Source organism: Dasypus novemcinctus, chromosome 2 (assembly GCF_030445035.2).
Source record: "Dasypus novemcinctus isolate mDasNov1 chromosome 2, mDasNov1.1.hap2, whole genome shotgun sequence".
NCBI lineage: Eukaryota > Metazoa > Chordata > Mammalia > Cingulata > Dasypodidae > Dasypus > Dasypus novemcinctus.
In genome coordinates, this window is record NC_080674.1 from 125,913,859 (window position 1) to 125,938,135 (window position 24,277).

Below are 24,277 nucleotides of genomic sequence, written 5' to 3' on the forward strand. Positions count from 1 at the left end.
GGGAAGTTAAGACCATGAAAGATTCTTAATTCTTGAGCTGAAGAACATAAATTTACAACTGCTTGGAATGAAAGGAATACTGTGATAACAATAAATTTTTTAAAAACTTCTTTGGGCAGTCATTGATTTACTTAATAATATGATGAAAGTAATGCAACATTTCCTCAGAAAACTACTTATACACGCAGCCACGTAAAATTTTCTATGCAGTTTCAGGGAGCTAATGGACCCCTTGAAGCCCATCTACAGATTCATTTTAAGAATCTCTAGCTTAGATGGATTCATATATTATGCATTCTGCTAGATTTTAAGGAAGTGAGGAAATGACTATGATGTCAATCAAGGGAAAATAATTAATTTTCTAGTATTAAAATAACTAAATCAGTTGTTTAATGAGAAATCTTAAGCAAACAGTATTTTAGAGAAAGATAAAGAATTTAGATATCCTGACTCTTTTTCTTGATTTAAAGGTTTGTTTAAATATTTGTTTGCAAATATAAAAACAATATCATGTAGTATGTGTTAAAACATCTGTTAACATGCCGAGGCACCTGATAAAATAAATGTTTACATTCTGTTTTTGAAATATTAACTTTCACTCTTACATTGAGGACTCATGCCCATGATCTTTAATTGTCTATCATAGCCATATTATTATACAACTGACTGAAGATTAAAATCCCTTAAGAAGAATCCAAGGTAAAAAACTTATGCAGATTTAGAGCTAGACACAAATTCAGACTTCATCTAATTTAGTCCTATTTTATAAATAAAGAAATGAGAATTAGAGAAGTTGGATTTATTTAGTATCTTCTTGCTGAAGTTAGACTAGGACATAGGTTGTCCAGGTGCTGTTTTACTTTACAGATATTATTTATGAATTCTGATGAAAGTAAAGTCCTCTTTTAGAAAGGGCTAATATTCTAGATGATCATAATTAAATATAAGAAAAGTGTAAAAGAAGACTGGTGTGAAAAAAATCCGTAATTGAACTGCATTATTTATGTGCAGGTCATTCTTTTGAAAATCACTTGTACATATATTTTGTAATCATTTTTCCTTTTACAGAACTTTTAATGTGAAAATTTCTTTTTTTTGCTAGGGTGGAGGACTTCACAGTACCTTTGTATTTGAGGAAATAGGTAGACGCCTTAAGAATGTTGGGCATGAAATGGTAAAGAAAGTAAATGCTGTATTTGAGTGGCATATCACTAAAGATGGAAATACTGTTGCTAAATGGAGTAAGTCAAATCTTTGGTTTTATAATATTCTAAAGTAACTCAGTAAAATGGAGATAAAGTACATATTATAATTAAAACCTGCTCTTTTGAAGGTAGGTAAATCCTACCTTCTTAGGTAAGTTGTTCTTCATGGGAGCTAATAGGTTTCAAGACAACTAAAGACATATATGATTTTTTAGAGATGTAGAGAATCAATTAAAATGAAAATATATGTATTAAGTATTTCACTGTAATACTGAAAATAGTACTTTTAAAATAGTCATATTAGCTGTATGCTTCCTTTAACCAAATTTCAACTTTTAAACATAAAGCAAGTACATCGAGTCAAATGAAGTATTTATTTTTTAAGTGGTAAAGCAATATTTTATTTATTTATTTTTTTAGAGAAGTTGGGAGTTTACAGAACAGTAATCATGCATAATATATAAGATTCCCATATTCAACCTACCATCAACACCTTGTGTTGTGTGGAACATTTTTACAAGTGATGAAAGAACATCAACAAAATATTACTGCTAACTATAGTCTGTAATTACATTTGATGTGTTTTTCCCACAAACCACTCTATTATTAATGCCATGTTTAGTATTGTATATTTGTTACAGTTTGTGTGAGAATGTTCTCATATTTGTACTATTAACCACAGTCTTTCTTCCACCTCAGGATTCAGTGTGTTATACACTTCCATCCTTTGTACAGTCCATTCAAAGTGTACACTCAGTGCCTCTTATATTTACCACAAAGTTGTATTGTCATCACCTCAATGTTACTCCAAGAGAAAAAATCCCATACTCCTTTGTACTCCCCATTGCTGTCCCTTTGCATTGATAATGTACCGTCTTTGCCACTGCTGCAAATAGATTACAATATTACTGTTAACTATAGAACATAAGTTATATCTATTGTATTTTTCTTGGTATCATCATATTCTTATACCTTATAATAGTGACATACATTTGTTCTAGTTCATATAAAAACATTCTTGTATTTGTACTATTAATCACAATCTTCATATACCACCAAATTCATTATGCTATACAGTCCCTAGATTATTCTCTAGCTTTCTTTCAGTTGATATTTACGTTCCTAGACTACCCCTGTAAAGCCCCTGTCACCTTTATATATCTGCAGTGATAGTTTTACTCACTATAATGTGTTACCATCAACTCTATCCATTTCCATACATTTAAAATCAACCTTATTAATAATTCTAAATACATTAAGCATCAGATCCCCCTTCTCAACTCTCATTCTGTCTCTTATTAACCTATACTGTAAAGTTTAGCTCCATGAGTTTACTAAGCATATTTAGTTCCTATTATTGAAGTTCATCAGGTCAAGTGAAATATTTTTAAGACATTATAGTTCAACAATTTAAATTGTTTATCCTGAAACATTAACAATTTGGATTATCATTTTAATTATGAGTATAAAATTATAAATTTTTTGACATGTATATTATATCTAGTCTAGGGAAATTAAGCTAGAGTGCTGTTTTATTTCCTTAGCTGCTTAAGCATTTACCATGCAATGGGTTGTTTTAACACTAGGAATTTATTAGCTCATGGTTTTGAGGCTTAAAAATAGTCTAAATCAAGGCCTCATCAGGGCAATGCTTTCTTCTGGAAGGCTGGCATTCTGGGACTGGCTGCTGGTGATCCTTGATTCTGGGCATCTCTGTCACATGTTCAGGCACATGGTGGCCTCTCCGGGCCCCTTGGTTCTTTTCTGGGTTCTGTTGAATTTCCGCTTCTGTCTTCCTGTGGATTTCTCTCTCTCTCTGAGTTTCATTGTGCTTATAAAGGACTCCAATAATAAGATTAAGATCCATCCTGATTGAGAAGGGTCACTCCTTAACTAGAGTAACCTCATCAAAAAGTCCTACTTACAGTAGGTTCACACCCACTTGAAGGATTAGATTTAAGACAGTGTTTTTCTGGGATGCTTTACAGCTGCATGTAGCAAATTGACAACACGTCCAATCTAAACCAAGTTGCTGCAGAAAGAAAGTAGTCACATTCATTTTCACTAATATGCAGGTCCTAATGGACTCTAGTACATTTTTTAAAGAAAGAGAAATTAGGTGATAGAGAAAGGCAAAAAAAAAACCCTACCAGGTATTTTGCAAATGCTTATATAACTTACATCCTTAATTATGGCACAACCTTTTTAATCGTGGTTTATTACATGATGACAGTGTCTAATTTTAATTAAATTAAAGTAAAATTGGGAAAAGTAAGATGAAACTAGCCAAGTTGAGTAAAAATTTTCTTCTAGATTTGGGAATTCTTTTCTTTTTATTCTGTCTGCATAATATGGTACTATTGTTGGCTCACTTTGCTAATCAGTCAGATCTGTTAGCAGGTTTTGAAATATCTGGTGTCTGTTGGTCATGACAGAAAAATGTGTGAACTTTCAAAATATAAGATTTAAAATAAAAAATTTCGTTGTGCTGTTTCCAAATAGGCTTCACAATACTTAAGGGTAGCAAAGAGAATACACACTCACGCCCTTTTCTCATCATGTTAATTATGAATTGATGACCACTGCTTTTGAAAATTAGTAATTCCTTATCTGAATTGTGAAACATGCTGTTAGTAACCTTTGGCCATGATTTCTTTTATCATTATATTATAGAATATTTTAACCTTTAATAGTTGGGAAAAAATGTACCAATGAATGTTACCTGAAATCCTTTGATTTTTCATATTTTCCTACCTAGATGGTCCAAATGATAGGTTCCTTTTACCTGTAGCCAAGCAGCTGTGGTCTCCTGAATCTGCCTACTACTATGGGATAAGGAGCATCCAGGAAAGCTCTTAACTCAAACAATTCTTCTCTTTCTTCGTAATTGTGAGACACAATGAGGTCCCATGTAGTTTAGGTTGGCTAAGAGTAGCTGGCATGCTGTGGTACTCCTGGAGGTTGCCTTATACTCTAGGCTGTACCATTCTACATTCCCAGCAACAGTCAATAAGTGCCAAGTTCTCTTCTTGGTTGGAGATTACAAATAGGAAAATACAGGATGCCTTTTTTTTGTCAAGGGGATAACCATTAGAGACTGTGTATCAGTATGACAATTTGAAGCTTTTTGTGGATTCCAGAAAAGAACATGTTCTTGAAGCTAATCCATTTCTCTGTGTTTGGGACCCTCTGATTGGATTGGATTCAGTTGGGGGACCTTTGATTGGATTGCTTCAGTGAGGCATGACCCAGGGTAGGTCATGGTCCACTTGCTAGAATCCTTTATAAATGGACAACTGAAAGCAGAGATACACAGGAAAAAAGTGACAGAGACACTGAAAGAAGGCCACCTGGAATCAGCGGAGCACAGAGGTACAGAAAGAGGCCCCTGAAAGGCTAGGGGGAGAGGTGTCTATTTTTCCCTTCTGTTTTGCCCCTCTTTGCCTCATATATTTTTGGGCACTGTGGTTAGGTGCACAAATATTTATGATATTTCTTCTAGGTGGATTGCCCCTTTTATTAATATATACATGTCCCATTTTGTCTCTTACAACAACTTTTGACTAAAAGTCAAATTTGTCCAATATTAGTGTAGTTACCTCAACTTTTTTGGTTACTGTTTGCATGAAGTATCTTTTTCCTTCCTTTTTCATTTTCAACCTTACGTCTTTGGTTCTAAGGTGAGTTTCTTCTAAACAGTATATAGTTGGAGCATGCGTTTTATTTTTATTTTTTAAATTTATCCATTCTGCCAATCAGTTTGTTTTGTCTGGGGAGTTTAATCCATTAATATTCAGTGTTATTACTGTAAAGGCAGTACTTCAACCATTTTGTCCTTTGCTTTTTACATGTCATATCTTTTTCTGTCTCTTCCTTTTTGCAACCTCCTTTTCTGCATAGTTGCTCTTTTGTTATGTGACTCCTCCCTTTCTCCTTTCTGTATGCTTTAAAAATACTTTCTTTGTGATTCTGCTGAATTTGTATTATACAACTTATATCTATAATTTACTAATTTGAAAAGATAGCATCTTAGCTTTATAGCATCCATATCCCTCTTATTTCCCCTTTTTTTGTTTCTCTCCCACTTTACCACTTTGTATTTTACATGTCCTTTACCAGGAAATATTCCTTTTTCTTGTTCAATCATGTTCTGATTCCTATAGGAATTAAAGAATAGAATTGTATATTGAGGGTACAGTACTATTGGATTTCACATTTGCCCTTTTAGTTACCCTTACTGATGACCTTCATTTCATCACATTGTTCCAAGCACTCTATCTTGTGTATTCCTTTCAAACCACAGAACTCCTGTTAGAAATTCTTGTAGGGCAAGTCTCTTGTTGAGGAACTCTTTCAGTTTTTATCTGTGAATATTTAAAACTGTCCTCATTTGTGAAGGGTATTTTTACTGAAAGTGTTTTTGGCTGATAGATTTTCTCTTTCAGCACCATAAATATATCATACCACTGCCTTCTTATTGCCATGGTTTCTGTTGAGAAATTGCCATTTGGTCTTATTAAGGATCCCTAATATGTGATGAATCGCTTTTTTTGTTGGGCTTTCAGAATTCTCTCTTCATCTTTGGTATTTGATATCCTGCTTAGTATGTGTCTCAGAGTAGGTATATTAGTATTATATTTGGGGTACGCTGTGCTTGTTGGACATGTATATTTATATTTTCATAACCGTTAGGAAATTTTTTACCATTATTTCCTAAAATATTTTTTCTCCTTTTTTCCCTTCTCTTCTTACTGGATACTCATGATACATATGTTTGTGTACTTTGTGCTGTCACTCAAATCCCTGAGACCCCTGCTCAGTTTTTCTCTTCTTTTCACTGTCCTTCTGACTGCATGGCTTTGATTGTCTTGTCTTCTAGGTTGCTGATTCTTTCTTCTATCTGTTCATACCTGTTGTATGCCTCATGTATATTAATTTCTAATACTGTGCCTTTCATCCCCATAATTGGTTTCTTTTTATACTTTCAAAAATTTATGCTTATGCATTGTCTTCTTAGTATCATTTAGTTTTTTATCTATGTTTTTATCACCTTGAATTTATTTAGGAGATTTATTTGAACATGTTTCATCAGCTGTTCTCATTTCTGAGTCTCCTCTGAAGTTTTAATTTTTTTACTTTGACTGAGCCATATCTTCTTGTTTCTTATCATGGCTTGTAATATTTTGCCTATTCTGAAAGTTCATTTCTCATTCTTGTCCAGTGTTTTATTGTTGATTGGCTCTGTGTTAAGGCTCTTCTTTGATGCTTGCTCCAGCTTATTCTAGATCTTTAGAATAGCCCACGTTTAACTTTTCATCTGATTCTTGTCCTGGATATGCAGAACAATTTTTAAGATTGCACTTTTTGTGGAATTGTTTCACCTCCATGCGAAAGCTTCCTATCCTCTGTTCCTTCTCTGGGAATCTTGATCTGTTCTTTTTGTTTTTATGCAGAAATTTGTCCTCGCATCTATGATTTATTTGAATTCTCTCCCTAACTCAGTGCACCATTTTCGTTACACTTTTCAGTTGTGGGACTAGTCCTATTTTATAGTAGTACTATTTAACCCTTCCCCTTCCCCCCTTTCCCCTTTTATTCCTTCTGTGAGGCTTTTCTGCCTTTGTTTTCTTCCCATTAGGGTATCCCACCGTGGGGATCCAGATGGGGTCAATCCAAAAAGGTGGGTCACTTAAGAAAAGTCCATTTTCTGTTTGGGTGGTCCAACCAATAGAAACTGGATTGAGGGAGGGCACAAGAGTTCTTGCCAGTAGTTTTATTATGGTCTTTCTCTTTTTATTTCCCTTCCCCGCTAGGGGCCCTTTTGCATACAGAACTCTTCAGTGGCTTGTTTTCTGTCCTGGGTCTCTGAAGACTTGGGTTCCTGTGCCTGGATATGCTTGGGGGTTCCAACTTGTTGTTGTGAGTGGCTCTCTGGTCTCTGCCATGGGAAGGACCTGGGCCACTGCCTTTAAGCAACTCCCATGCTGCACAGGTCCTAGTGAGGGGCAGGGGAACATACTGATTGTCTGGTATGGAAATTTGCTACCTGCTATTTTTCTTTTTCCATTCAGCATTTGTGGAGTTCTTCTCCATTTTCTGCCCTCCTTTAGAGTTCTTAGCAAGTAAGATTTTTCTTTTATGTGCTGAATCTCTGGGGAGGCCTTTTCATAGGCTGTCTTACGTCACCATTTTGGTGACCTCACTTCATATATTCTGGGGAACTTTTAAAATGCTGGTGACTGGGACTTGCCCCAATTCAGAAATTTTGATATAATAATCCACAGTATAGACTGAGCATTAGAACTTTTAAATATCCCCAAGAGGTTCTAAAGCAAGGCAAGACGAGAGAGATCTCTTCTAAGAAATCCTAGTGCACCTGACACCACAGTCTCATTTCCTGCTTCTCCATCTCCCTGCCCAGGAAAAGCAGTGTTACTCATCTTTTTATTATTATTACTATTAAAGCAGTTTTATTTGGATATATTCACATACCATACATTCCATCCATATGTACAATCAGTGGATTTTAGTATAATTGCAGCATTGTGCATTCATCACCACAAAAAAATTTAGAACAATTTCATTACTTACTCCAAAAAGAAAAACTCTACCCTTAGCAGTCACCTCTCAATCCCTGTATCCTTCCTCAGCCATACATAACCTCTAATCTAAATTCATCCTTATAAATTGATTTATACTTATATTTTATATAAATGGAATCATAGACTAGTACTTTGTTTCTAATTTCTTTCACTTAGCAAAATGGGGTGTTTTGTTGTTTTGGTTTTTTTTTTGCCTGATCAGTAACTTGTAACATTAACATACATTTGTTTAGTTTCAAAGAAAAGGTCTTACATATGCAGTATTTCACATGAGGTTTCAATATGCTATACTGTCCCATGTTACAACTTTTTAAGCTTTCCTACTAGTAACATACATTACCTTGGACTTTCCCCTTTAAACCCCTGTCATCCCTATATAATAGCACTGTTAGTTACAAATGCTATGCTGTGCTTTCTCCTTTTCTATTCATTTCCAAAGATTAACAGACAACATTTTTTTAAGGAGATACTGAGGATTGAACCTAGTAACTCATACGTGGGAGGCAGGAGCTCAACCACTGAGCTACATCTGCTCTCAACAAACAATCTTTTTACCAATTTTGCACACATTGACACTCAGCTTTCCATTCTCTAACATCATTCTGTTTTCTGGTGATGTATATTCTAGTTATTAACTCCATGAGTTTACATAATAATATATTTTGTTCATAATAGCGCAACCATACAGTATTTGTCCTTTTGGTTTTAGCTTGCTTCACTCAACATAATGTCCTCCAGGTTCATCCTTGTTGTCATATGCTTCACGACTTCATTACTTCTTCTGCATAATATTTGATCATGTGTATACGCTACAATTTGTTTATCTGTTCATCAGTGGATGGACACCTGGGTTGTTTCCAACTTTCAGTGGTCATGAACAATGCCGCTGTGAACATCAGTGTGCAGATGTCTGTTCGTGTCTCTGCTCTCAGTTCTTCTGGGTATAGACCTAGTAAAGGTATTGCTGGGTCACATGGCAAATTTATATTCACCTTCCTTAGGAACTGCCAAACATTCCTCCACAGTGGCTGTACCATTCCACATTCTCACCAACAATGAATAAGCATTCCTATCTCTCCATATCCTCTCCAACTTTTACAGTTTTCTGACATTTTAGTAGCATCTAGTCTAATCAGTATGAAATGGTATCTCATTGTAGTTTTGATTTACATTTCCTAATGGCTATGATGTTGAACAGTATACATGTGCTTCTTCGCCATTTGTATTTCTTCTTTGGACAATTGTCTTTTCAAGTCTTGCCCATTTTTTAATTGAGTAGTTTAGTCTTTATTGTTGAGTTTTGTGTGATCTCTTTGTATACCATGGATATTAAACCATTACCGGATATGTGATTGCCAATGTTTTTTCTCATTGAGTAGGCTGCCTTTTCACCTTTTTGACAAAGTACTTTGAGGTGCAAAAGTGTTGAATTTTGAGGACGCCCCATTTATCTATTTTTCTCCTTTGTTGCTTGTACTCTGGGTATAAAGTTTAAGAAAACTACTGCCTCTCAGAAATTCTTGAAGATGTTTTCCTACTTTTTCTTCTAGTTCCTTTATTATCCTGGCTTCTATATTTAGGTCTTTGATCCATTTTGAGTTAATTCTTATATAGGGAGTGAGAAAGGGGTCTTTTTTCATTCTTTTGATTATGGATATCCAATTCTTCCAGCACCATATGTTGAAGAGACTGTTTTGTCCTGGTAACATGGATTTGGTAGGTTTGCCAAAAACCCATGAAGTGAGGGTTTATTTCTGGACTCTATTCTGTTTTACTGATCAGTGTGTCTACCTTTATGCCAGTACCAAGCTGTTTGGACCACTGTAGCTTTGCAATATGTTTCAAGGTCAGGCAGTAAAAAAGACAGTGCTCTTTTTTAAAATATATTTTTATTAGAAAAGTTGTGAACTTAACAAAAAAATGTTCAGCACCAGTAGCCACCAGGGAAATGCAAATCAAAACAACAAGACACCACCCCACAATGCACAGAATGACTATCATTAAAAAAAGTAGAGAACAAGAAAACAAGTGTTGGACCTCTCCAGCAGAGAAACACAAACATTCCACATGTGTGGAATTCCCATACAGCACCCCTCTACCAACACACTACATTGTTGTGGAACATTTGTTACAGATTATGAAATAATATCATCAGACTTTTGTCCCCGTCTCCTTCCCGCCCAGTATTGGCAGCCGGCGCTGCCCCTCCTTCTCCCCTTCTCCGTCTTCCGCCTAGCCATTATCTAGACAGCCCACACTTTCCCCTTCCCCTCCCTTGCTCCTAACCTCTTAGCCAGCTTACTGTCCAGTAACCGCCTACTGTCCAGTAACCGCCTACTGTCCAGTAACCGTCTACGCAAGCAACAGCACCCGCCGGCACCAATCAAGTCCCTTTACGTATCCCTAGACCCTATAAAACCATGTCCCCTTCAACAATAAAGCAGACTTGTGCCCAGACCTTGTCTCCGTGGTGTTCTTGCTTGTACCGCGTGTCCCCCGTGCCTGAGCGGAGAGAGCGAGGGCCCAACGGCTTCGTGCCGAACCCCCTCCTCTCCTTCGACCGCGAGGCAGCCCCCGTCCGGAGAGCCCACCCGGCTAACCGCTGACCCTCCCGGAGGCCCGCCGCTGCCCGCATTCCTGTCCAGAGAGCCCGCCCGGGCAACCGCCGACCCTCCCGGAGGCCCGCCGCTGCCTGCAGACTTTTACCACTAACTATGGTTTATAGCATACATTTGGTATTTGTTTCCATAACCCCTATGATTAACACAGTATATCTTTGGTGTTGATGGAAGAATTTTGCAGTATTGCTGTTAATAGTCCATAGGTTACATTAATTGTGTTTTTCCTGTGTTTCTCCACATTCTTACCACTTTGCAATAGTGATGTACATTTGTTATAGTTCATAGAAGGACATTATTTTATTTGTATTATTAACCACAATTCTCATCCACCTCTGGGTTCACTATGTTATTCATCACTTTTTTTTTAGGATGCTTTTGGCTATTTAGGTGTACTTTCTTTCCCAAATAAATTTGATAATTGCCTTTTCTATTTCTGTAAGCTGAAGTACGCTGTTGGAATTTTGATTGGTATTGCATTGAATCTGTAAGTCAGTCTGGGTAGGATTGGCATATTCACAATATTTAGTCTTCCAATCCATGAACAAGTAATGTCTTACCATTTATTTAGGTCTTCTTTGATTTCATTTAGGATTGTTTTGTAGTTTTCTGATTTTAGGTCCTGTATGTCTTTGGTTAAATTAATTTCTAGGCATTTGAGTCTTTTTGCTAATGTAAATGGAATTCTTTCCCTGATATCCTCCTCGGATTGTGCAATACTGGTGTATAGAAACATTACTGATTTTTGCATGTTGATCTTGTCTTTTGCCACTTTCGGAACTGTTTATTAGCTCAAGTAGCTTTGTTGTAGACATTTCAGAATTTCCTAAATCTAGGATCATGTCACCTGCAGATAGTGAGAGTTCTAGAACGTATATATAGCACAACGTTGTCACATTGGTGACAGTGAGCATCCTTGTCTTCTTCCCCATCTTAGAGGGAAAGCTTTCAACCTTTCCCCATTGAATACAATGTTGGATGTGGGTTTTATATATGGGCACTTTATCATATTGAGGAATTTTCCTATCTTTCAAAGTGTTTTTGTCAAGAAAGGATGTTGCGTTTTACCAAATGCCTTTCCTTCATTGATCAAGATGATCACGCGTTGATTTTCCTTCAATTTGTTAATGTGGTGTATTATGTTAATTTGATTTTCTCATGTTGAATCACCCTTGCATACCAGGAATAAATCCCAGTTTGTCATAGTATATAATTATTTTGATTGGAATTGGATTCTATTTGCAGGTATTTTGTGGAGAGTTCTTGCATCTATGTTCATTGGAGTGATTGGTCTGTAATTTTCTTTTCTTGTGGTATCTTTATTTGGCTTTGGTATTAGGGTGATGTTAGCTTCATAAAATGTGTTGGGTTGGCTTCATAAAATGTGTTGAGTAGTTTTCCCTTCTCTTCAATTTTTTGGAAGAGTTTAAACAGTATTGGTGTTAATGCTCCTCAAAATGTCTGGTAGAATTCACCTGTAAAGCCATCTGGTCCTGGACTTTTTTGGATGATTTTTTGTGGCTTGTTGAATTTCCTTAAGTATGATTGGTCTGTTGAGTTTCTTTTATTTTTTGTAGAGTCAAAGTAGGTTGTGCATTTCTAGGAATTTTCCTATTACATCTAGGTTGTCTAGTTTGTTGGCATACAGTTTTTCATGATATTCTCTTATCCTTTTTATTTCTGTGGTTTAGTCATAACTTCTCCCCTTTTATCTGATTTTATTGCATGATCCATGACCACTTGGGATACGGTGTTCTCTACATGTCTGTTAAGTTTAGCTTAATTATATTGTTCATGTTCTCTGTTGCCTTATTGATCTTCTCTCTGGTAGTTATAATTATGTGAGTGATGTGCTGAAGTTGCCAATCATTATTGTAGAGATGTCTATTGATCCCTTCAGTTTTGCCAGAGTTTCCCTCATGTATTTTGGGCACCCTGGTTAGAAGCATAGATATTTATGGTTGTTATTTCTTCCTGTTGAATTATCCCTTTTATAATTGCCTTAGATATCTTTTATAAACTTTTTGCATTTAAAATCTCTTTTGTCCAATATTAGTATAGCTACCCTTACTCTTTTTTGGTTAGTTTGCTTGGAATTATCTTTTTCTAACTTTTCACTTTCAGCTGGTTTGTATCCCTGGGTCTAAGGTAAGTCTCTTGTAGGCAGCATATGGATGGCTCATGTTTTTTTATCTATTCTCTCAGACTATACCTTTTATTTATTTATTTACCGCCCCCCCAACCCCCGCAGCTTGCTTGCTTGCTGTCTGCTGTGTCCATTCGCTGCGCATTATTCTGTGTCTCCTTGCCTCCCTTTTTGTTATGTCATCTTGCTGTGCCAGCCCTCCACAGACGTGGGCCAGTTTGCCTTCACAAGGAGGCACTGGGATGCAAACCCAGGGCCTCCCATATTGTAGATGGGAACCCAATCAATTGAGCCACAGCTGCTTCCCAGCCTGTATCTTTTGATTGTGGAATTTAAACCATTTGCATTCAGTGATATTTCTGTAAATGCATTATTTACTTCTACCATTTTTATTGTTTGACTTTCATATGTCATAACTTATTTTCATTGTCCTTTTACTCTTTTGGCTATCCATTTTGCTAGTTTTGCCTTCTACACTCTTCTCCAACCCTCTCTCTCCTTTTTCTTTCAGGCTGTAAAAGACTCCCCTTAATACGTCTTGCAAAGGCAGATTCTTTTTTGCAAACCCTCTTAGTTTCTTTTTACTTGTGAGTATTTTAAACTCACTTTCATATTTTAAGGACAATTTTGTTGGATAAAGAATTCACAGCTGGCATTTTTTCTCTTCCAGTATCCTAATTATATCATACCCTTGTCTTCTTGCCTCCACAGTTCTGATGAGAAATCCACACCAAGTCTTACTGAATGTCCCTTGTATGTGATGGTTTGCTTCTCCCTTGCTGCTCTCAGAATCTTCTTTTTACTTTTGATGTTTGACATTCTGAGTAGTTTGTGTCTTGTAGTATGTTGATTCAGATTCTGATTGTGGTATGCTGTGCTTCTTGGACATGTAAATACATTTCTTTCTTGAGAGTTGGGAATTTTCAGCCATTATTTCCTCAAATACTTCTTTCTGCTCTTTTTCTCTTTTCCTTCTGAAACTCCCATGGCACATAGGTTGTTGTGTTTCATGTTATCATTCAACTTCCTAAGCCCTTGCTTAGTTTTTTGCCTTCTTTTCTTTCTTCAATTTCAAATGTTCTGTCTTCTGCATCATTTATTCTTTCTTCTATAATTTCAAATCTGCTGTTGTATGCCTCTAATGTGATTTTGATTTTACCTATTGTATCTTTCATTCCCATAACCTCTGTTATTTTTTATCCAGGTTTCAAATTCTTCTTTGTTCTTACCCTCTGTCTTCTTGATGTCCCCTTATCTCTTTAGCCGTATTGTCCTTTAACTCATTAATTTGATTTTAGAGATTTGTATGATCCTTGTTGATTAGTTTTCTCAAATCCTGTGTCTCATCTGGAGCTTTGATATATTCCTTTGCTTAGGGCATTTCTTCCATTTTCTTAGTATGGCTTATAATTTTTTGTTGCTGTTTAGGCATCAGATTATGATGGTGAGTTTACGCTACTGCTCAATTCTCTCTCTTTCATAAATTTAATGTTAGGAGGCTGTGTTACTGCTGTTCTTTGACTTTTGGTTCAACTTGTTCTAGGTCTTTAGGACTGTCCCTGTTAGTTGCCCAAGTCTGGGCCATGGACCCAGTAACGGGTTGCAGACTTGCTTCCAAGGACCTTGGGGAGGGATGCTGTAAAGGTCAAAAAAAGCATCTATTATTTACTTTTAGTTTCCTCACATGTACTTCAGTTTGTGTTTATTTGATGTTTCTTCATGATTAGATTGAGTTTATTAATTTTTGGCAGGAATAACACAAAAGTTATATGTACTTCTCAGTGTGATTATTTTTAAAATCTTAATTTTTAACCTTAAGGTTTTCTTTTGTTAAAATTATTCTTTGTAGAGACCTTTGTTTCAAATGTGTTTATTTTCATCCTTTTAACAAATAGTTATTGGGCACTTTCTGTTCAAGGAAATGTAGGGGATACAAAGACAAGGCGTGTCTGTTTCAGCAAGGACCTTATAATCTTAGGGGAAGGAGGCCTTAATAAAAATAACTTCTTCTTTCTTCTATAGTAGGCCTTTGTGTTTTGTTTCTTAAGGTACCAGGGATTGAACCCAGGACATCATACATAATAAAATTGTTCATAAAACTTTTAAAATAAATTCTGCCACTAAAAGAAATGGAATACAATCTGTTTCTTCATGCCTTCAATAAAATTAGCCATGACCTAACAGGCTTCTTTAAAACTCAATGATAGTGATAATGTTGAGTGATGATGCATAGTGAAGCATGAACCATGCTATGGGCCGTGACCTGAGCTACTGCAGAATTGCAAGTTTTACAACGTTACTACAAATTTCTGTGTTCTTGCTAAGAACCTTTTAGACTTTTTCTTCTCTATGAACCTTTTTCTCTTGCTCCCTTACTGCAGCATGAGAAAGCATGTTCATGAGGCTGAAGATGGATGAGTGGAATTGGGCTTCTTGGATGATTGGTCTTAGTCATAAATGAAGCAGTTAAAACTTTCTAAAGTGTGACTTTGGCATAAAGCTCTATAAATGTTAGAGAGCAAAGAAGGTAAATTTTTAATATTTTCACAGCTACTCAGCCTTTTTTGGGATACTGAATCCTTCTTCTAAAAACTGTTTTAAGGGAAAACAAGTTAATTTTAATGTTTACTCACAAGAAATAGGACAGTAAATATTTTATAAACAAATCATAATTTCTATATAAGAAACCAATTAGAATATTTTTCAAATCCATTTTGATTATTCTATCTATATGACAGAACCTTTGATGAATTCAGGTATTGGAGATATGACTAAAGGATATTGTGTATTTCTTCCTCTTCCTCCCCCATCTATCCAACATGCAAATGACTTTCCTCCTTTGTTGACTTAGTCTTTATTTGCATCTGTAGGCCTAATCCATACAATCTCCAACAGTGTTCTTATATAATTCTACATTAATTTTTTTTTTTTAAGATTTTATTATTTATTTATTTCTCCCCCCTCCCTCCATTGTCTGCTCTCTGTGTCCATTCACTGTGTGTTTTTCTGTGTCTGCTTGCATTCTCATTAAGCAGCTCTGAGAACAGATCCTGGGACCTTCTGGAGTGAGAGAGAGGTGATCATTCTTTTGCGCCACCCCAGCTCCCTGGTCTGCTAAGTCTCTTATTGTCTGTTGTCTGTGCCTCTTTTTGTTGCGTTATCTTCCTGTGCCAGCTTTCCACGTGGGGCAGCACTCTGTGTGAGCCAGTTTACCACACAGGCCAGCTTGCCTTCATCAGGAGACCCTGGGTATCGAACCCTGGATATGTAGATGGGAGCCAAATTACTTAAGCCACATGTTTCCCCTAATTCACATTTAAAATATCTATGTTGTATAAACTTCTTCATTGAGAAAAAAAACCATTATTGATTTGACTATTTTGAAGAACTTATTTATAAAAGGAAATTTTGAAAAATATAGAATTTTCTAATTTATTCTAAATTGTATAATATATAATTTATAGATAAAGTACCATATATGAACCTGGAAAGTGTAAAAATGTCTGCATTTTTATTTTATCCTCATATTGTGAAGAAAAAAATTATACTCATTGGTTTCTTCCTATATTTCTTAGCTATTGACCTGAAAAATGGTTCTGGAACGTTATATAAAGGCCCTGCAAAAGGCTCTGCTGATACAACCATCATACTTTCAGATGAAGATTTCATGGAGGTAGTCCTGGGGAAGCTTGATCCTCAGAAGGTAATGTTCTCAAAAGGTTCATTTATTCTTCATTATTGCTTCCTATTTGACAATTGCAGTTTTGGAGCCAACTTTCAAATTCTTACTGTTCTGAAGAAGACTCAATGGATATCAATATTCTGGCTTTTAGATCATGTTTTATAAATGTAGTTTTCAGCTGGCACTTAAAAATGAATTTTTGGTTGAGATTCTTCTTCGGCATACAATAAAACAATATAAAATCTACATCAAGACTTTTTAATGTATCGTTAGTTTAAAGATGAAAATCCATCTGATATTAATAAATACTAGTGAAATTAGACATGCATTCCTATTAGGTAAGATTAAGAACTCATTGTAAACTGGAAATAGAAGAATATTTTAATATAGCAGCCAGTGTTTTAATGGTGAAAAATCTAGAAGCATTTCAATTGAAAATCATAATGCAAAAGTGTCTTGTCTGACTGTTATTACTTAATATTGTTCTGGAACTTTTGGCCAGTCAGCAAACATGCAACAATAGTAACTGTGGTAACAATATAAAGAGAAGAGAAAAATTTGTTATTTTTAAATTGTAATAATTATGTAGCAGGAAATCCCAAGAGAATGAACTGATGGATTTTTAGGATGAATGCATTCAAAAACAAGTGATGGAATGCACATTTATTGAAAAATAGCTTTTACATGACAACAAAACCAACTAGAGATACCACTATGCATCCATTTGAATTATAAGACTAAAAAGACAATTCCAAGTACTGGTAAGGAAGTAGAACTCTCATATGTTGCTGATGGGGAAATAAAATGGTAAAATCGTCATGACAAACAATTTGGCAGATTCTTATAAAGTTAAATATTCACTTAACATAAGACCCACTCATACTGCCAGGTGTAATTCTCCGAAGAAAAATGAAAACATGTATCCACGCAAAGACTTGTTCATGAATGGTTGTAGAAGCTTTATTCATTGTAGCTAACATATTGGAAATAAATGTCTATTAACAGGAGAAAGGAAAAAAAACCCAACTAGAAGACACAATTGGAAAAATACACTTTATAAATAGCAACCAAAACTACAAAATAATGAGAAAAACACAGTGCTTATTGAAGAAAACTATATAACTTTATAAGGAATAGAAACTATTTGAATAAATGTATTAATTTCCTGGCTAGAAAGACTAATTTAAAACAAATAACAAAGCAATATAGTGGTTAAAAATATGATCTTTGGCGTCAGATATAGCTGGTTTGAGTCCTGGCTCTGCCACATAATTTCTGAGTCCCAATTTTATCATTTGCAAAAATGAAAAATATGCTAATAGTAATGACAAAAAGGACTGTTATGAGAAGTAAATCTGATTTTATATATATGTGTGTGTGTGTGTATATATATTATATATTACATATATTTTTTTATATATTGCTTCTTGCCATAGAGTGAACTCACAGTTAATTTCTTCTCAGGAGTTACTTAATACCTACTCTGAATCAGGGTTTGTTCTAGGTGTTTTATGGATAGACAGTGTCTCTTCTGTTTTGGGTCTTAGTTCTAGAAGGGATGATGGAAAAGAAATATAATTCCAGGTATGAGGAAAAGTATGGCAGAGTAATGGGTCAGAGCAGGTATTGACAAACTTTTTCAGGAAAGAGTCAGATAGTAAATATTCTAGGCCAGATGGTCTCTGTTGCAGCTGTTCAGCTCTGCTATTGTTGTGTTAAAGCAGCCATAGAAAATAAATAAATGGGTGTGGCTATGTTCCAATAAAGCTTTATTTACAAAAACAGGCAGCAGACTGGATTTAACTCATGGGCTTTACTTTGTCAACCCAGGGTTGGAGTGTGATGGGTGGGAGAACTAATTTATTTAAAGTTGTCAATAACGGCCTGACAGAGATCTGAAAAAAAAGTGAGGGGATGAGCCATGAGGCTAAGGAAACAACTAGTGCAAAGGGCTGCAGCAGGAATATCTTGGGTAATTGGAGTACTACAACAGTGGGAAGGTCAGTAAGGCTGGTTAAAATGAACAGGAGGGAGAGTGGTTGGAGGTGAGGTGGGAGAGGGAGGCAGAAGTGAGATCAACTGAATCTTGTAGATCTCTGAAAGGAGTTTGGATTTTATTGAGTATGATAGGAAACCATTAAACAGTGGAATGACGACATCTGATTTTTTAAAAAGTCATTCTTGTTGCTGCATGGAAAATTGACTTTGGGCAAAAAGTGGGTAATCAAGAGTGCTTTTCTAGATATATTTGAGATGCCTATATATAAAGATTAAATGTAGGAGTAGGAAAATATCTGTATATAATTTCTAGAAATAACAGGCCTTTGGGGGTGAGTGGATCATGCAGTAAATGGCATTGGGACAGTTGCATAACTATTTAGGAAATGTTAGTGCTTTACTTCATTCTATATACCTAAGACAAAACCATATGGAGTAGAATTAAATGTAAAAAATAAAAACAAAAGGAAAAACTCAGTGAAAATTAAGGGAATATGATTCTTAATGGTGATCCTTAGAAAAAATTCTAATTAATATCAGCGTTTGTCTAAACTCATTTGGTTTTGTTAACTTCTCCTCCAACTTAATGTTATCTGTCTTAATTATTCTTCAGTTATCAAAGGCCTTATTTCCAGGTATACAGTCTTTCTTTTTCTGCTTCTAGCTCTTGACAACAACTTTAGTGGTTTCCTTCAAGATTCATAAAAATGACTTCCTCACAAAATGGAGACTTACTTCATTGGTTTCACTTCTAATTATTTACTCCATCCTACTCAACTTTAGTCCTTATTAGCAGCATAAAGTATATAGCTTCCAGTATCTATTTCAAAACATCTCTATTTTCTAACACCATCACCTACAGTTCTATTAACTTTTGTTATTCCTACTATAGCTAAACTTCATTGAGGCCTCCAGGTCACTGACATCACTACTGTCTATCTGCCAACTCCCTTCTATTTTTTCTTTTGTCCTTGTTTAGCTTAGAATCCATGATCCATCCTTAATAAACTTTCTCTTGAAAATATCCTCAACTCCCTTGTCTCTCTCTCATCTTACTTGCCTGGAAAACTCTACCCTATTTTAACCCCACTTCTGTCGTCTTTGCATCTGCGCCTGAGGAGATGAACATGGCAGAAGAGTCTTCTTACAAGAAGACGAACTGGCTCCCTTTTAGATTTAAAAAAATTTTTTTAATTAAAAATTTGAGTGCTTCAAATAGTTTTTAAGCAGTCTCTAGCAGTCTTACTATGGTTTTCCAGTATGTCTCCATTCCTGTTGTCTGAGATAACTGCTTCATATTTGTTTCCTTATTTTGCCTTCTCTTATCTGGCTTTTACATCTACCACTTGACTGTACCATTCTTGTGAAAGGCACTAATGACTTCTACTTTGCCAAATCCAAAGAACATTTCTCTTTTCAACCTTTCAGTAGCATTTAATTCAGCTAACTACCAACTTCTTGAAGTATTTTCATTTCTTGGCTTTCTTGACTCCTTATTCTCAAGTATATATTCTCTCTACCTCTGGCCATCCCCAGTCTCCTCTGGTATCTTCTTCTGCCTCCAACCATTAAATTTTGGTGTTCCTCAAGGCTCATTTCAGGGCTTTTCTCTATAAAAATGTGTTCATTTATCCCATGGTATTTAAAGCCATCTCTATGTTAACAACTCTTCTCTGAGCTCCATAGTGATATAACCAACTCTCTACTTGCTTGATCCTTCTGATTGGGTGTCTCACTGGCATCTCAAACTTTCCATGTCCAATATAGCACTCTTTTTTTTTTTTAGTAGGTAGTGGGGATTGAACCCCAGGACCTCCTACATGGGAAGCAGGTGCTCAACCACTGAGCTACATCTGCTCTTCAATGAGAGTTGGTTTTTTCATTTTTTTTTAAGAAGGTATCAGCGATCGAAGCCAGAACCTCCTACGTGGGAAGCAGGTGTTCAACCACTTGAGTACATCTGGTCCTCTAATACAGAACCCTTGTTTTATTTTTCTCCTTCAGTCTTTTCCTCCCCAGTCAATGGCCCCATCATCTCTCTATCTAAATTAATAAACAGAGGCATGTAAGAATTGTCTTAGATTCCTCCTATACATATTCCTTTTCATCTTTAAGTCCTGCCTGATCTTTCTCCCAAACATATCTAAAATTCATTTTCATCTCTAGGGATATCACCATGATCCAAGCTGCCATCTTTTCTTTCCTGGTTTATTGTAATAGCTTCCTGATAGGTCTTATTGCTTCTGATCCGTACCTCTCCATACAATCTTGTCTCCACACACTAGCAAGAGTAAGACTTTAAAAATGTAGATCAGATTATAGGTCATTCCACCTAATAAAAGAAAGCCTCAATATTTCCTTTTGCACTTAGATAAAATCCAAACTACTTATTACCATGTCCTATGTGATGTGTCCCTTGCCTACACATCTAGCTTCAATCCATACCACATGCCCATCACTTATAATGCTAATTACAGCTACCTGTCCTTCCTCTCAGTTATTTCCCATCAACTTTTTAGTCTTTTAGTGGCTGTGCAATTGCTCTTTCTAACGCCCTGTCATGTTCTCTCTCCCTACCTCTTTGCATGGCTGGCTTCATTTCATCCTTCAGGCCACCTTTGAGAAGGCCTTTCCTAGCCAATTCTTATAATGTAATTCCTTCCTATTATAGTTTCTCATGGTATTCTCTTTTCTCCCTCATAGCATTTATAACCAGCTTTAGTTATTTGTTTACATTTTTTATTCTCCTACTTTAATGCTAATTAATTGAGAATAGGGACAGATGTCTCTTCCCAGTGCCTAGAATATTGCCTAGTAAATGTGAGACAATTAGTACTTGTTGAGTAGATGATAGCAAGGAAGAAAATAAGGAACATAAACACAATAGCAATAATTTAGGTTATGTAGAAAATGAAACTTCTACATAACCAACTCTATAAAGTGTTCCCTTAAGCCTTGGAAAAATAAAATGATAAACACTGTGTTGGTATCACTAATAAAAAAATTCTGGAAAGCATGAGTCCTCAATAGAAAAAGTGGGCAAAAGATATGAACCAATAAATAATGAAAAAAGTACAAATGACTAACATATACAAGAAAAGTTATTCTTCTTGGTACCCCAAAATACAAATTTAAACATGTCTTTTTTGCCTCAGACTTTCAGAGATTTAAGATCGGGGTAAGAGAATTCACATACTGTTGGTGGGAATATGAAATTTTTATAGTCTTTCTGGAAAGCACTGTGGCATAGGTTCCCAGACTTTTTTGTTCGTGGCACCCTTAATTGTCTCAGTATTTTTTACATGGCACTCCTATATCAAAAGAAATACCTAACAGGGTCATTGATTAAGTAGTTCGGTCCAAACAAGAGTAGTTTTTCACGTTGTGTTTGACACATATCCTTGTATTTCCCTCAAAAATTTAAAATATTCCCAAGTGCCCCTGTGAATTTGCTGTGATGCCCTGGTACACAACTGCACACAGCTTGTTAACTGTGGCACTATGGAAGCATGGTTAAGAAATGTTAACATCCAATAATTCTTCTAGGAATTATTCCTAAAGTAATGGTCAGATAGGAAAAAAGATTTATGAATAAAATCCTTCCAGTCATAATGCCCACCAAATGCTGGCATATTTACTTCAAATAATTAGGTGTTCTTGTATTAGGTTGTAAGTCCCTCTCAGACCTTACCACCTGGCAGGCAGGTCTAAGTATAGACTCCTTTTCTACAGGGATTGCAGGCCATCATTTTGGAACTGTGCAGTGACAGCAGTTGTAGTTTTGAAATTAGTATTCTATTTGAATACCTAACATTTTATACTGGGTGAATAAGTTCTCCCCTGTTATTTCTGGGATAGGAGGATTAAGCAGCAGGTAGTTTTCGCTTTCCCTCCAATTGATGGGGATTTGCTTTTGAGATTGTTACTGCTGGCTGACAAGCAAGAGACAGAGTAGGGCAAAGAACGCTTGAGTCCAAATCCAAGCCCCACGCCTTGCTGGCTCTATGTCCTTGAGTAGTTTATTTAAACTCTGAACGTCATTTTTCTTATCTGTCAGTGGGGTTAAGAATTGCTGGTGTACCTACTTGAAATTGATGGCTATGATTCTCAAGTAAGGTAATATTTGTGGAGCTGCTTTATAATTTTCAGTATATATGAATATTACTGTTTTTCCCACCTAGCTAAAGATTCATGGCCTTTTTTTTTTACTTCATATTCTGTATGTTATTTTCTCAATAATATATAAAAATTGTGATTATTATTTTTATTTCACTAAAATTAACACTGAAAGAGAACTTAAGGAACTTGAACAAGTATTGGGTCAAGTATAGCAGAGGTACAGGAGCTTTTAATCTTTTAACATGCCAGCCATTTTCTTGGCAGTAATGATGAGCTTAATATTCCCTTACTGTGTCAAACCTTAAACCAAACACTTTACACATTATTTCATATAACTCACACTACAGAGCTCTGTCATTAGGTACTGCTGTCTTCCCCTTTTCTAGATGAGGAGACTGGAACTCAGAGTGGCAAAGTGATTTACCCAAGTTCAATGCTAGTAAGTGGCAGAACCCAGATTTTAACCCAGGCATTCTGGTGGAGCCCATAATCTATTCACCACAATGTATACTGTCTTATTTTATCATTATATGGTTTCTTATTTCATTAAGATGTAATAAATATTTTTAATCTGCCTTTAAAAGTTCAGAATTGAATACTTTTATTCAGTTAGGAACACATTAAAACTATTTATTCGTATGTCCTCAGGTTCATGTGTGAGAATAAATAGTAAAGCCAGAAGAGTAGGTTGAAGCAGAACTCCTAGAGCTGTCAGTTCAGATAAATTTTTCTGTGGTTTTCTAAAGTATACAAGGAGATGTCTATTTCTCTTTTCTTAGCTAACTAAAAATGTGGGTGCTATCTATAATCATTAAATTGTCATTACTAAAGTTTTCTTTGTTTTCCAGAGTTATTAACTTAATTGCATTTAGTCTGAACAATGATCTTTTTAAAAAAAAATACAATATAACATGATAAATGTCGGTAGTCTTTCTCCCTCTCTCCTTTCCAGGCATTCTTTAGTGGCAGACTGAAAGCCAGAGGGAACATCATGCTGAGCCAGAAGCTTCAGATGATTCTTAAAGACTATGCCAAACTCTGAAGAGCACACTATATTAATAATAAAAATAGAAGAATTAAGTACTTTCTTCACCAAAATATGCTTGGTTATTCAGCAAAAGTGATGGAAACTAAAATATAGGAGGAATTGTATAACATTTTCAGATTTCAGATAACTTTTCAGATTTTTATTTTCTACTAATTTTCATGTATTATTTTTATAATTAACTGTAAGCTAGCATGTAATTATGCTTCTGTTCTTAGATCTGTATCTGCATAATGAAAAATTGTCACCCAAATCCAGTCTCTTTAGAATTTATGGTAACATTTATAAGTTGAAAGGAAAATTAAATGAATAAAAGCTGCTTTAATACCTTTTGTTCTTTAATTCATTTTCTGTTCTCTAATTTACTTATACCCAGTTTTAACATGAAAATTCAAATATATACTCATTTTTCATACTTTACTGTGATAGATAATGTTCTTCTTTAAGGCAAGAAAAAGAACTTCATGCTCCCAAATAGTTTTCTCTCTTTCCCCTTCCCCTTTGCTGGAAATTCTTTACTTTCATATAATGTTCATAAATCTGCAAAGTGTATAGCTTTCTTGCTTAATCAGTAGTTTTAAATAATAAAAATAGTTATTTGCACATAATGTCATATCACTGTTTTTCTCAGCGTCACTTCATCTCAGATAAGCATGATGAGGAAATGCTCTTTTGATGAGGTAAACTGCAGAAGTGGCTGGCAACAAATGGAATGTATGCCAAGGTCATGGATGGAGGAGTAAGTTTCATAGTCTGGTGGATGTTGCAGGCTGGGTTTCCTTGGTAAACAAAATTTGATGTAGAGATTCATGTACTGAGTGTTTATTAGGGAGTGCTCTTATGATCAACACCTGTCAGGAGA

General features: G+C 35.5%; 1 protein-coding gene across 1 annotated transcript in view; it reads left to right on the top strand.

Moving 5' to 3' along the window:
- The window catches only part of HSD17B4 (hydroxysteroid 17-beta dehydrogenase 4), a 106,666-nt gene extending 82,643 nt beyond the window's left edge, over positions 1-24,023 (top strand). Inside the window, exons 23-25 of the mRNA XM_012519350.2 lie at positions 1,103-1,241; positions 16,147-16,274; positions 23,323-24,023. Coding sequence (XP_012374804.1) covers positions 1,103-1,241; positions 16,147-16,274; positions 23,323-23,412 — 357 coding nt within the window. The 3' untranslated portion in view covers positions 23,413-24,023. The remainder of the gene's footprint in view (positions 1-1,102; positions 1,242-16,146; positions 16,275-23,322) is intronic.
- Positions 24,024-24,277: the final 254 nt, after the last annotated feature.